The 14,896-nt window shown below is 47.4% G+C and overlaps 1 protein-coding gene across 1 annotated transcript in view; it reads right to left on the bottom strand.

Annotated features, from left to right (window-relative positions):
* VAT1L (vesicle amine transport 1 like) overlaps positions 1-14,896 on the bottom strand; it is a 147,011-nt gene that overhangs the window by 84,509 nt on the left and 47,606 nt on the right. Inside the window, exon 4 of the mRNA XM_060650087.3 lies at positions 2,952-3,094. Within this exon, the coding sequence (XP_060506070.1) occupies positions 2,952-3,094 (143 nt within the window). The remainder of the gene's footprint in view (positions 1-2,951; positions 3,095-14,896) is intronic.

Genomic DNA, 14,896 nt, shown 5'->3' with positions numbered 1-14,896 from the left:
TGCATCTCAAGAAATTTTATGTTAATATTTTTTTTTTCCTGGTGAATCACCACCAAACGCTGTAACAAACAATACCCGTGGTCCAAAAAGTAAAGAGAAATCACTCTGCATTCTACTCCTGCTGCATATTAGTGTTTAGATTTTTTCCCACCACTTTCATTTTTTTTTTTTTTGTCTTTATGCGCCAAGAATTTATACAAAGCTGTGATCACAGTGTAGCTGGAATTTGGCATTCTGCTTTTTTTTTTTCCCACTCAATATGCTACCGTGGGTATTTTTTCATTTTGTGACAGAATCTTCATAATTATCTTTTTTTTTTTTAGGGGCTGCATAATATTCAAGCGCGTGGGTGTCGCATAATGCACTGAAGTGTTTTCCTCCTGTTGATAATGGAGGCTGGTTCTGAAATCTCACTGTAACAGACAATGCTATAATTCACCTTGATGGCATATGTTGAACACCTACCATGAAGCCAAAGCATTTACTTGGTTCTGCAACAGGCAGCAGGTGCCTGTTCCTTTGGATTTTTTCCTGAGGGCAGGGGTGGTGGGAGAGAGAATGAACCCATCTGTGGCTTCCTGGTGATTTTTAATTGAATCCCAGGGTCTCTGCTTAAAAACATAAGGAATTGTCGGAAGTCGCATTTGAAAGAAGGTGGTGGGAACGTGGGTCTCAGATGCTGTCCCTTTCTGCTCCTCTGACATCAGCAGGAATCATTGACTCGGGGGCTAGGAAGGTAGGTCGAGGACAGTAAAGGGATAAGGGGATGGGAAAATTCTCCATGGAAAATGGGGAAGGCAGACTGTCCCTTTTTTTTTTGATATTTTAATATTTATTTATTTCTGAGAGTGAGCACGTGAGCAGAGGAGGGGCAGAGAGAGAGGGAGACACAGAATCTGAAGCTCCAGGCTCCGAGCTGTCAGCACAGAGCCCAGTGCGGGGCTTGAACCCACAAACCAGGAGATGGTGACCTGAGCCAAAGTTGTGACCTGAGCTCAACCTACTGAGCCACCCAGGTGCCCCAGACTGTCACTTTTTCAGAAGAGTATCTACCTCCTGACCCAGTTTTCCCATTGCTTCCCACACTATAGTACCCCCAGCTGCTCTGGTCTCCTTTCAGATTCTTGAATTTAACCAAGTCTTTCCTGACCCTGAGCCTTAGCACGTGCTATTCAACTCGGTCAGAAATGCTGTTCCTTTGGCCCGTTTCTCATCCTTTAATGCTCAGCCCGAGTCTCACTCTTGGACGGATGCTATGTCTAATCTCCCTGTCTGCATATGTTCACCAGCAGCCTGTATGTCTCCATCAGAGCACGTATCAAAAGCATAAACCAATCCATTTTTAAAATAGTGTTTTTATCCCTCTTCCCCAACTAGACTCAAAGCTCCACAAAGATAGTGACGCTCAAGGTGGTTTTTTGCCGGATCTTCTGCCCTAGCACAGCCCCTGGCCCATCAGAGACACTTGGTAGTAAGCAGGTCAGGGTACGAATGGAGGAAAGGATGTTTGCCAAAATATCACTTAAGGGGATAAAGGCAAAGACTGCTGGAGGGACACTGGCAGTCCGTTTTCCTGATCACAACTCCAGAGATGCAAGTTACAAAAAGGAAGAGCTACCTGAGGGTTACGGAAATAGGCGAAAGTCTATGCCGGAAGTCTTTAAAATATGCCTGCAGTGTGTACATATGTGAGAAACAGGTGGCGAACTTCTAATATCGAGTTTTGGAGCTCTCTTTCCATGTCCTACTGGAGATATCTGGACAGCCTTGAACTCTGTACAAATCTTTAATATTAAAAAAAAAAAACAAATCGGAGGGGCTCCTGGGTGGCTCAGCGGGTTAAGTGGCCAACTTCAGCTCAGGTCATGATCTCATGGTTCGTGAGTTCAAGCCCTGCATCGGGCTCTGTGCTGACAGCTCGGAGCCTGGAGCCTGCTTCGGATTCTGTGTCTCCCTCTCTCTCTGCCCCTCCCCTGCTCACACTCTGTCTGTCTGTCTCTCTCTCTCTCTCTCTCTCTCTCTCCCTCAAAAATAAACATGAAAAAAAAATTTTTTTTAAACAAATCTGAAAATCCAGACCATCAGAAGGCTCTCCTTTCCAAAAAACTCCCCACATTTCACCTAATCTGGTCTCAGTCTGTCACCCTCACCAGACCTGTCTTCCTCTAGTCCTTCAGGTTGCAGTAAGTTCTTTAGTATGAGGCTAGATGGACGGCTGAATTTCTCTGTATCTTACAACTTACTGTTGGGCAAAGAAAAGACCAGAAAAACGGCCCTGAGACACCTCTGAAACCCCTCAGGAGCTGGGGGTGGAGAAGGGCAGCAGCAGAGGTGTGACCCACAAATCATCTCAAGGCAGCTGGGTTTTCTACCTGATTCCCTGTGTTGACGTGCACAAGGCCATAGCCGGTGGCTCCTGGATCGTGAGTCGGGTTAGACACCAACGTTCCCCGCCGTAGGAGATCAACAACATGATCTCCCTGCCTGCAGCCTCCCACCCCCCACCCCCCTTCATTCTCTGCACTCCTCAAAACTCCAATCTGATCACGTCACCATGTTGGCCCTTCGGCGGCCCTCGGTCACACCCAGGTTGGAGTCCGCGTGTCCTTGGTCTGGTATGTGAGTGAATGAGAAATAACCCTCTCTGCGTGCAGGTCGCGTTAGAGCAGCTATCGTAATTTCGCGCCAGCCGGTCACCCGACCGCACTGCTCCTCAGTATCGCCCTCTCCACGTGGCGGTACCAACAGGGTTGGGAGAATCCAACAAGCTCATACGTGTGAAGTGTTCAGCACAGAGATGGTGTTACCAAGCCCCCGGTGTATGTTTCCTAGTATTACTGTCACTGTTACTATCACCTATCACCGGCCCTCGTCTAAATGAGCGCCGCTGGCTTTTTTAAGAGGCAGAAGAGCAAGGACGAACCTGGCCCTCTCTATTGCACACGCCTTACCTTTTCACTTCTTGCACGTAGTCTGCATTTCTGTCAAAGAGGTGGGTCATGGAGCCTTTGATTGCTTCGTGCTTGAAAGTGGAAGCTGTTCCAAAGACAGTCACATTGGGGACAGTGGAACACAGCTGAGCCACAGCTTGACCCTGGAAGCGAAACACAAGGCACCGGTCACACGGGACGGTCACCGCCCGACAACCGGTCTCGCTGGGTGTAGGGCAGGACTTCCCAACCTTGCCGCTATTGACCTCTCTGAGGCTGGATGAGTCTTTGTCGGGCTCCGCTGGGCTTTGTAAGGTGCCTACGCAGCATGTCCCGCCTCCACCTGCTAGCTGCCAATAGCTCCCTTCGGTTTTGATCACCAGAAATGTCAAGATGTCCCCGGGGGGGACAGAGCCTCCCTTGGCCGACAACTAGGGGTGGTGGAGGAAAGTCCGCGTAAGCCAGCAAAGCCACGGTATCAAGACTCAACAACTATCATTTTAACCACACTGAGCCTCAGGCTCCTCATCTAACCTTAGCAGTAATGGTACCTGCTCCATACGGGTCCCGGGAGCTGTTTGGGTTTGGATTCCCCCCGAAGCCGACCCTGACGCAAAGATTTGAGAGCAAGTACCTCATCTGGAATATGACCACAGGAAATACCAGGGTATCAAGACACAAATCGAAGGCGGCCAATAAAGGGTGTGCTTTCAAGGCAGCACCCAGTGGGTAACTGGAACTCGGTCCCTCTGAGGACCCCCGTGCACAAGTGTAGAATACACTCAGAGGTATCCCAACCACATGGTGAGGAGGCTGGAGTATTTTGATCCCCCGAATTCCCCTCTGTATCAGTCGGAGGTTGCTTCTACAGCGGTATCTCCCAGGCACCTCTGGCTTGTGGAGGCAAGCATGCTCCCACAGCCGGACGGAAGCCCTAAGTCAACAACCGTCAGCAATGTTGACCGCGGAGAAGATACGGTGACGGGATCGGCTACACGGTGTGTCAAATGAGGCAATATGTCACACGGGTCAAGCACCTGGCATAACACATGACACTTAAAATGAGGCACTCCGTAAATCTGAATCATCTGTACTCCTTTGGGGCTGGGATGTCCAGGCATATGAGGAAGAGCCCAATGCATGAGGTTTAAATATTGAGGGGTCTAAGAGAAATTACACATGTAGTTAGACATGGGTGGTTTTCCATGTCCTGTTTCAACAGGGTCAGAAATGTAAGTCATTGGACAAAATCCTGCAATCATGGGAAGTCAGAAATCTTCCAGTAAAACCCAGTTTGCTGGTAATTAAGGTGCCTTCCAAAACCAAGTACTGTTTCCAGTTTTCCACCTGCCATCTTAAGGAGGCAGAAATTATTCTACCAAAGTCACCTGTGAAATGCAACTTCTGCCTAACACTTCATTACATGCCTTCATGTTGGTGGACTAAATCAGGTTGGCAGGCCTATTTCTGGAAATGTTTTTTTTTTTTTTTTTCTTCCCAACATTCGCAATGAAAGGCAACAGTGAGAGAATCATAGAATGTCAGAGCTGGAAAATCATCCAATTATCCCCACCCCATCATTGTTTTACAGACGAGGGAAAGGTGACTCAGAAAGGTTAAGGTGACTCAGTTTTCAGAGGCAGATCTGAGATTCAAAGCAAGGTCTCCTAACTTCTAGTTATTTGCCATTTTCTATAATGCCTTGCTGTCTACTTATTTTGACATTTTAAGCTAAGCAGATTTTGAAGCTGCTGCCTAAAATAGACCTGTTACTGATTTGGAGGTCAACATTTTAGGACATGGGCATGAACCTAAGACTCCAGACAGGCTATCATTCTGTGTTCTAAGAATAGCTTTGGTATTTGGTTAATTTGTGTTTCTTTTTTTTTCATTTGATTTTAGAGAACAAATACGGGACTCTCCTTCTTGGTGAGCGGAAATATCAACAACCAGTGCAGCAGTCCTCTAAAACTCGACAGGGTTTAGAGGGTTAACCTCTTTTGTGCTGGGATGAAACATCAGAACTAGTTGATCCCTCCTGCCCACTGTCCTTAGGCCAACATGACTTTTATTCACACAGCTACTTTTCCAAATTCCTATTATGTACTGGTCACACTGTGCTGTGGATGGATGTGGGAGTATCGGGAACCAACAGGGCACCCTAATCTCTATCTCTGGGCCCCCCCCCACCGAGCCTCAGATTTGTGTACTGAATGACCACTGGGCTGTCTGTCTCTACCTGGCTCTCCAAAAACACATCGAATTCAACTCATCCAAAACATTCTTCTTGGCCATCTGCAAATGACTTACTCCTTGCATTGATTTGCCGGTTGCTGTTGTAACATAATACCGCAAACTGGGTGGCTCAGCCAACAAATTTGCTTCCCACTTGTGGAGGTCAGAAAGTCCAAAATCAAGGCGTCGGGAGGGTTGCGTCCTTCCAGTGACTACGAGCGAAGGGTTTGATCCCGCTCTCTCTGCTTGGCTTGTAAATGGCTCTCTTCTCCCAAGGCCTCTTCACATGGTCTTCCCTCTACGCCAACCTGTGTCCAGATTCCCCCCGTTCTCAGAAGGACGCCAGTCCTATCATTTAAACTTGATTACCTCTCTAAGGACCCTACTGCCGAATAAGGACACATTCTGAGATAGTGGCGCTCAGGACTTCCCCACATCAGTGGGGTGGGGCATGGTTCAACCCGTAACATTCCTCTTCCTGTACCTCCTGCCTCAGTGGATGAAAACTGTACCATTCGCCTGTCCCTCGGCTGAAGTCAGGAGTCTGGGGGTCGCCGGACTCCTCTTGGTCCCTCGGCCTCACATCCAGTTAGTGTACTGCACCCACTCCACACCCTTGTGACCATCACTTCGTAGTCTGGGTTGTTGCGTTCCCTCACCTGGATGATGACACCACCCTTCTGGCTGGCCTGGCTGTGTCCACGTCACCCTCTGGACAGAGTGGTTTTTCTCAAACTCAACCTGAGCATCTCGTGACTGGTCGCAAAGCTTCCCAATGCCTATCACTGGCTTTCAGAAAGAAAAGCACACCCTTCGGTTTATCCCACGGGCCGGCCCTGTGGCAGGTGGCCCAGTCTATCTCACTAACATGGCTTCCCTCCACTTCTCCAGTCTCTGCTCCCTAACAAGACACGGCCCTCGATCCACCCCCGATTGCCATTCGCCGAGCCCGGTGCTGTGTGACCCTCATTCCGTGGTGTCCTCAGAACGAACCTCGAACCTAATTTTCATGAGGAGGAGACTGAGGTTCACAGAGGTTAGGCACCCAGTCCAAGGCCAGTAGGGTAAGATAGCAGACTTTGATCTCCTGTACCCACCAGTTGAGCAACGTTGAGTAACATGTCAGTTCTTCTGGTCTTTCATCTTAAAATGGAGAGTGTAATGCTATATGTAAGGTTTTTGTGGGACGATTTGATATAACGCATCCAAGGGCTTAGAATGCTCAGTATTTGCTGTCACTACTACTTTGAATGCTGTTATGTTTTCTTGGTATTATTATTACGTCAGCAGAAGCAGCAAGTTCACGATCCCGTTCTCCTGAACGTGTAACGCTATTTTAGCATCGACACTAGCTTCTCACAGGCTGTCCCCTCCCTATCCATGCCTATTCTTCCCACTTTCTTCTTCAGACCACAGCCCCTCCCCCCCGCCCCGGCCCCCCACCACCTAGGCAACTCCTCTTCTAGAAAACCTCCCCCAGGCGCTTGCCTCCACCTTCCCTTCTTCCCTCCTTTAGTGCTACCATAGACCTGGGGTTCCTTCCTCTGGGACAGCGGCCACCACGGCTTTCTGTGGCTGCTAACTGATCTGTCTGTGAGCCCCATGAGGCCAGGGACCGCGCCATATATCTGGCTCTGTACCCCAGTGCCCAGGGCAGAGCCTGACACATAAAACGGATTTGGTAACACCTGATGAATGAATGCATGAGAAACCGGAATGTGATGTGACAGGGAAGTCCCTCATCAGTTTGCAGATTGCTACGTCCTTTAGCATCGCAGAGTAGGAGTAGAGCACAGATTCGATTAACGTATGTAGTATCTCCCCCAAGCAGAACTTTACCATTTCCATTTTGTTTTTTTAAATTTTTTTGAACGTTTGTTCATTTTCTGAGAGAGGGAGAGAGACAGAGCACAAGTGGGGGAGGGGCAGAGAGAGAGAGGGAGCCACAGAATCCGAAGCAGGCTCCAGGCTCTGAGCTGTCAGCACAGAGCCTGACGCGGGGCTTGAACTCACAAACCGTGAGATCATGACCCGAGCCAAAGTCGGACGCTTAACTAACAGCCACCCAGGTGCCCCACCGTTTCCACTTTAAATAAAAAGAAACCTGTGGTAGCAAACTGAGATGGTATAAGTAACTGGGTTACTTATATATTTATATAGCATCTATGAGTATTTTACATAATATAAAGTGCAGAAATATAAATACGTATAATTAGAATATATAATTAGTATATGTATATGTAGAATCAGTATTATATAAACATGTACATGTATATAAATAGTAATTTTAGTATATAATACTCCATTTGTAAAATATTAGTATGATAATAAAATAATAGTATATAGTCATATAATATATAATGTAAATAGCAAAACATGCAAGTATTCTACACGATATTATATGATAACATATTCTTATGTAAATAACAATGGGTGGAAAACCAAATTCAGTGGACACCTGTTTGTAGCACCCACCCCCCCACCCACCCCCGCTTGAGCTATTAATTCACTAAGGCAATGAGAGGCCCTTGCAAGATCCTCAATGATCTAAAGTAAATAATACTCAGCACTCTATTTAAGCACAATGTGTGCTTTTCCTCACATGTATAGCGAATCTGTACTCTCCCTCCTCCAACTCCCAAGGTGAGTGCCTCTAATTTATCCTCGTTTCTCCCACGTGCCTAGCAAATAGCACGGACTCAATAAACATTTGTGGAAGGCGGAATGAATTTTCAATAAAAAGGATTTTGCAATTTACCTGCAGACCCAGAACATACGATGAACAAGACAATCCATTCTCCCAGCAACAGCAGCAAATAGAGATCTGCATGTACTTGTTTTTAATTTCTTTTCCTTTCTCTCTCTAGAGCATAAGAATTCCACAGCAAGCCTCTTCTCTCCCCTGTGGCTGGCGATACAGCCAGTACAGCAGCTGACAGTCCCCTTGTCTCCCCATATGCCAGGCACTGTGCTTACGTGCTTCGTTAAATCCTCAAACCGCTTTTAGAGTAAATACTTTTATTTCCCTTTTATGCCCGAAAACGGGGGTTCAGACGGGGAAAGGAACTTGTCCAAGGTAATACGGCTTGTACGTGATAAGGCTGGGGGTCACACTCAGGTCTCCCTGACTCCAAAGCCACTCTGTTAGTCTTCTTATCCGTCCAGCTAAGCACTCGAGTTGCTGACCTGGAACTGAAATCCTAGAGAAAACCAAGGATCTTTGGCATCAGTCTGGAAGGCTGCATTGATCTACTCTTTCGATAGCTTTGTCTTGGGTTCATACGGGTGAACAGATTTCAGCCAGCTCAATCCTAATTCCAGGGCTGCTGAGGTTCCTTCAGGCAGAGCACAGCCATGAGAAATCCAGGGACGGCAGTTGAAAGGGAGCTGTTTTGGGCCACTGAAATCTGACTCTTAGCAAGAGACTGCTGGTTCAAGGTAAGATCCTATTCCAGAAAAGCCAGGCACAGCAGACACATGATTAGAGGAATGAATGCATCTATGTAAAGGGCTTAGTACACTGCCTGGTACATACTAAGTACTCACTAAGTGGCACTTTTTTAGCTATCAGTGCCTTGGAATTAGGACTGAGCTTGGCTGAAATTCCGATTACCCCTTCGATGGGAATTTAGGATAGATGATCCTGTCAGTGCACTGGGATTCAGAAATCAGCATCAGAGACTCAACTAAGACACAAAGAATGGGTAACTTTCTCTATCACACGAATAACCTCTTCCTCCTCAGACTTGTTTCTCATCATACACCCAAACTCTACCTTTGGCCATTTGGAAAAATGCTTAGTCTTTCCTAAGCGCCACTCCTTTATCACCCACAGGACCTTTGCACATGCAATTTCCACTGCCTGGAATCCTTTTCCCTGTCTTTTCTCCTGGCTGATGCCTACTCATCCTTTGAATCTTGGCCCCTCTGTTTTTTCACTGAGTTATTCATTCAGTGAATAATTTGGGGCTATTTAATAAGTGCCTCTAATGGATCAGACACTATGAGAGGTGCTAGAAAGAGAAAGGAGAACAAATTATATATAGTCCCTGTCATCTCGGAGCTTGCATTCCTATAAAGGCAACCGTATTAATAAAATAAGTTTACAATTAAAAGTACAATCAGTAGCCTGAAACCTGTAGGCTGCGAACACCAATTTCAAACACTGAACCACTGGGATCAGACCACACTGGTGCACTGTGTTTTTTCAAATGTACAGAAAACGAGAGGTATGAACTAAAGGGGAAATATGCGGGAGAGAATAGATAAAATGGAAACCAGACTTGGTCTCTCTGTCCTCTCCAGTCCTAAGATTTCTAGCACACACAGACCAATTCTTCAGCTGCTAAAGAAAGTCTGTTTGAGGACACCTCCCAAAGAGAATGCAAGTTCACTCATTACCCTAAGTCTGATGAAAGGGTGAAATTTTTCTATTGCTAACTTGACCATTTCTGAGATCATTTGAAAAATAGCCTTACATTTGGGGCGCCCAGGTGGCCAAGTCGGTTGGGCATCTAACTCTTGACTTTGGCTTGGATCCTGATCTCTTCGTTCATGGGATCGGACCCCGTGTCAGGCTCTGTGCTGATAGCATGGAGACTACTTGGGATTCTCTCTCTCTCCCTCTCCCTCTCTCTCTCTGCCTCTGCCCCGCTCACATGTGTGTGCCTTCTCTCTCTCTCCCAATCTCTCTCTCTCTCTCTTAAAATAAATAAACTTAAAAAAAAATAGGGTTACGTTTATCTCTTCCAAAAGTTGTTTTCCCTTTTACACAGCTCATGGAAACCACAGCCACTTATATACTCAAAGAATGGAAAAGAATTAGCAAAATGAGCTTGTGAATGTACCAAGAAGAATCCTAGGGTGAATGGTGAAGCAAGATTGTTTTCTTCCAAAGAACCGTCATTTTATTTTCCATCTTCATCAATGCATAGATGCACTTACTTAGTCCAAGAAAGATAACTGAACGTTATCACAAAATCTAGGACACTGGATACCCGGGCCAGCCTTATTCTTGTCTTATGATAATACGAATTCCCACATGGGATTTAGACACAGGTTTAGAAACACTGATTACAGATCAGTGCTGTCATCTGCCTGTTCAACAATCCAGTTGACTTGATTGTTATAAGGAGAGAAAATTCAAATCCAACTGTGGGGGCTGATCCACGTGACCCACCATCAAAGGCAGCAAAGAACATTCTACATTCTCACCTAGTAGGCTCTAAAAATCAGGTTTTTCTTGTTTGTCACCGCACACCTGTGGAACTACGCAGGGCACTCCCGTTGACATACATGTGTGGACAGTTTCCATAGCAAAGAAGCGTCAGCGGCACACGGCTGAAGGATGAGAGAAAGGGAGGAATCGACTGCTCAGGTTAGAAGTGGGGAAACTTCTCTTTACTCCCAAAAAGCAGTAGGCACATTCCAGGGAAGACTTGGTAGATAATACCTTTATTTCCCACTTTTATTTATTTTATAGATCAGTGCTTCTCGACACGTGGTGCCGTAACCAGCGGCACCCACACCACCTGGAGTCTTGCAAGAAGGTTCCACCCGGGATCTACAGAATCAGAAACTCTGGGGATGGGGCCTGGTCATCTGAGTTTTAACAAGCCTTCCAGAAGATTCTGAATCAGCTCACATTGAGAACCACCAATATGTATCATCCTTTAAAAGCACATAATTTACTGCTAAGGCCCCCATAATGCTCAGAATATCTTAATATGGGATTTTTTTTTTTTAAGTTCATTTATTTTTGACAGGCGGTGGGGGGACAGAGGGGCAGAGAGAGAAAGGGACAGAAGCTTCAAAGCAGGCTCTGTCCTGAGAGCAGAGAGCCCAATGCGGGGCTCAAACTCAGAAACCATGAGATGACGACCTGAGCCAAAGTCAGATGCTCAACCGACTGAGCCACCCAGGCGCCTCCTTTAATATGAGGTATTTTATTTAAAACCAAGGTGGAGCCTTAGTATTAACACATATTTATAGTATAAAGTCTATTACTTACAGTATACATAATTCTAATACGCAGCCCTTGCTGAGGTCTAGCGCTCTGTAAAGTTTCCCTTCTACGAACTGGGTCATTGATGGATGGCATCATAACAACCCTCTGTTCCGAGTTGGGGTTGACATCACAGCCCGTGGGTTTAGTATGTGGGATCCTATAGATCAAGGCATGACTAACACAGTCTTCTGTGAGTCAGAGGTGTCAGAAGAGAAAAAATAATCGCTCATCCCCATTAGCAGGGCCTGAAGTTCTGGATGCTTGGAAAACTCCAGCCTCCCTGCTCCCCAGGCCTCAGCTTTGCTGCTGAACATCCAGGTTTTCCAAGCCTTTCACAGCTCTGCCCATCAGGCAAGTACAAGAGCGAATATTTAAACCCTTTCCTCTGCTCCTCCTGGCACTGAGCTCATGTCAGAGGCATTCAGTGGAGACGCAGTAGAGCGGAGTGATGAAGAATGTAGGTTTCTTTATTCGGCCTCACCTGCACTGAGTTTGCTGTGTGCCCAGTCTAACCGCTCACAAACACAGTTCATTTGGTCTGCATCATGGCCTCCTCACTCTCTAGATGAAAAAACGGAGGCACAGAGCAGTCCTAGAAATGTCCAAAGTCACAGAGCAATACCAGCGACAAGAGTTGAACCCGCATTACCTGGGGGTGAGTCTGAAGGGCTACAAGGAGAGAAGGTAGGGGAACATCTCTTACCGGCCACTCTTTGTCTAGCACTGCAGGCCCTTCACATACCTCGTTCTACCCTCCCAACATCGTATTCCCATCATGAAGCCGGGCTCAGAAATGGAGGCTCCAAGAGAGCCACGAATTTACAGAAGGTTATCCTGCTGGGAATTGGAAACTGAGGCTCAGAAAGGCTAAGTACTAGCCGCCGAAGTGACTGCCTTCTTGTCACTAAGCCGGAGTTCTTTGTTCTGGACCATCGGGACAATCTCATAGAAATGAGACACATCAGAGGTTGCAGAGCAAGCTACAACTCCTGGACCCCACACCCAGTTCAGTCCTGGAGCCGCCGCCTGACCTGGCTGAGCTTCAGATTCCCCTTATTTAAGTCGGGGATGATAATGTCCACCTCAAGGGGTCAAGTGTGGGGCAAAGGAAGCAACATAAGTGATGTGATTCCCCAGGGATGACCCAGAGCAGGTGCTCAATAAAGAAGCTCCACCCCCTCCATAGTCCTCCTCTTCTGGGGAGCCCTCCCGGAGATCCTGAGAAGGGTAAATGTCTCCTGCTTTGTCCCCAAACTCACACACATCACTACCCAACCATCTTTTACTCTGTGCTATGATTCTCCCCTCCCCTCCTCTCCCCTGTCTCCTCCTCCTTTCTCTTCCTCCTTCACCTCTGTCTCTCCTCCTTTTAAAACATCTCTTTCTTAGGGGCACGTGGGTGGCTCAGTCGGTTAGGCGTCCAGCTTTGGCTCAGGTCGTGATCTCACGGTTTGTGGGGTCGAGCCCCGCATCAGGCTTTGTGCTGACAGCTCAGAGCCCGGAGCCTGCTTTGGATTCTGTGTCTCCCTCTGTCTCTGCCCATCCCCTGCTTGTACTCTGACTCTCAAGAATGAATAAATGTTAAAAAAAATTCAAACCTGAATTTGAAACCCTGATGTAGCACCGATGGGCTGTGTGAGTTTGGACAGAGACTTCAACTCTGAGCCTCGGTGGTCTCATCTATGAAGTGGCGAGTGTGGGGCACTGGGGTGGCTCAGTCGGTTAAGCGTCTGACTCTTGATCTCGGCTCAGGTCACGATCTTACGGTTTTGCAAGTTTGAGCCCCACATCAGACTCCATGCTGACTCTGCAGAACCTGCTTGGGATTCTCTCTCCCTCTGCCCCACCCCGGCTCATGCTCTCTATCTCTAAATAAATGAATAAAAACTTAAAAACAAGTTAGTACCAAAAATGAACAATAAAATGGAGAATGGGCTTACCGTGCTAAGTGTTGGTGAGCACAGGCTATTTAGTTAGTATAGTGCCAGGCAGAGAGTCCATTGGAGGGCCTTTCTGCTCTTCCCACACTAAAGATTGGACATCCTATGTTGGGATCCTCAGCCTGCTAGTTCCAGGCTATACAGCGTCCTCTCAGGCCCCCTGGGATTTATGATTATCAGCTGCAGGGCAGGTAGCTAGGTTGGAAGGGTTCGATTTATGGCCATCAGTCCCCACTCCCCTACCTCCTGCAGGCACAGCGGGAGCCCTGGCAATGGGGAGGTGTGGGCATCCACGTTGTAAATGTTTCAAATCTGATGTAAATTACATGTTGTTCTTGGCATCTCAAAAAATCTTTCTGGCTGGGGAGCCGGTCCCTCTCTGGGCTAGCCAATCTTGGAAATAAAAAAGGGCTCAGCTGGGAGCATGCCATCCATACGCAAACTAACCAATCCAGAGCCAGACCCCCTCTGTCTGGTCCATATATCCCAGGAGGCAATATTCCTCTGTGTAGATCACCCCAGGGCTAGATACCAGGCAAATAGAGACCACCCCTATGGCCCAGACCCCACGGAAATTATTCTAACTAGCCAATCCTAGGCTGCCCGCCCTGCCCCACCTTGCATTTCCACAGAGACCCCAATAAAGGGCATGGCTTGAGTGAATCCACTGCTGCTGTCTTCTTCCTCCTAACCACCCCGGTGTCTTTCCCATGTGGTCCTCTGCGGCATGCTTTGCGTCCTGTTTTTAGGACCTATGAGTATAGTACACTTTTCGTTTTTCTGAGCCTCTCCTCTGCCTCCTCTTGCGGCCACATCTAATAAAAAAATACAGAACAGCATCCCTCTTTTGTCTCAGGGGTTGAGTGTTTCTGTGCAGTGTACAACTTGCCCAGCTGCACATGGTGACCCTACTAACCAGCCCTCGTGAGGATCATATCAAGTCTTGTGTCTCCTGTCAGTACCACTTCCCAACCGATGTAAATCACGGGTAGCCACAGGCCATCCCCTCGTTCACAGACTCCCACGTTGCCTGAGACTTGGCCTCCAGCAACCATGCGACCAGAATCGTAGCCGGGGAGCCAGTCCAGCCCACCAGATGGCAAAGTCTCCTTCGCGGGACTCCAAATCATGGCGGGGCGGAACCACTTCCAGGCTGGCTGCCTTCCATGCAGGGCATCTGAATAGATTTCCTGGATGATTACATTTGCATAGTAGGATGCCGGATGCACATTTCCAGCCAAATTATAATTTGTACCCACAGTTTGGAGCTGTGGTTTTGATAAATGCATCTATTTCAACCCAAACCTGATTAGGTGGAGTGATCGTAGAATTTATCGTCTAAATTGGGATACTTTCTGAGAGTGAAGGGGGATGCTATTATTCATTTTTTTCCATCCAACAAGCATAAGCCGGAGGTGCCCTAGGCAGATTGGGTCACCCTACCCTATGAGGGTAGCCACCTTAATGTTAAGTCAAGGTAAGTCCAGGTGGCCAGGAGAGGAGAGCGAAGGTGTAGGCCTCCGTGAGACCCGGAGTTTGATCCTTGGACCTACCACTCATTACTGGAGGGACGGTGGCCCGAGTACTCTGAACAGACAGCTCAGCTCTAATGTTGGGATCGTATTACCCGCTTCGCAGCATTGACCTGAGTATTAAATAGTATATGGAGAAGGCTCTGCCTGGGGTTGAGTACCAAGTGGCGGCTTAGGAAGTATAAGCTTACATCCCTCCTCCCGTCTTTGTGCCTCTGCTATATTGCCTGTGCCCCAACCGCAGAGATTTGG

The sequence above is a fragment of the Panthera onca genome, chromosome E2 (assembly GCF_046562875.1).
Source record: "Panthera onca isolate mPanOnc1 chromosome E2, mPanOnc1 haplotype 2, whole genome shotgun sequence".
In the NCBI taxonomy this organism is placed as follows: domain Eukaryota; kingdom Metazoa; phylum Chordata; class Mammalia; order Carnivora; family Felidae; genus Panthera; species Panthera onca.
This window is presented reverse-complemented; position numbering and strand designations above follow the sequence as displayed.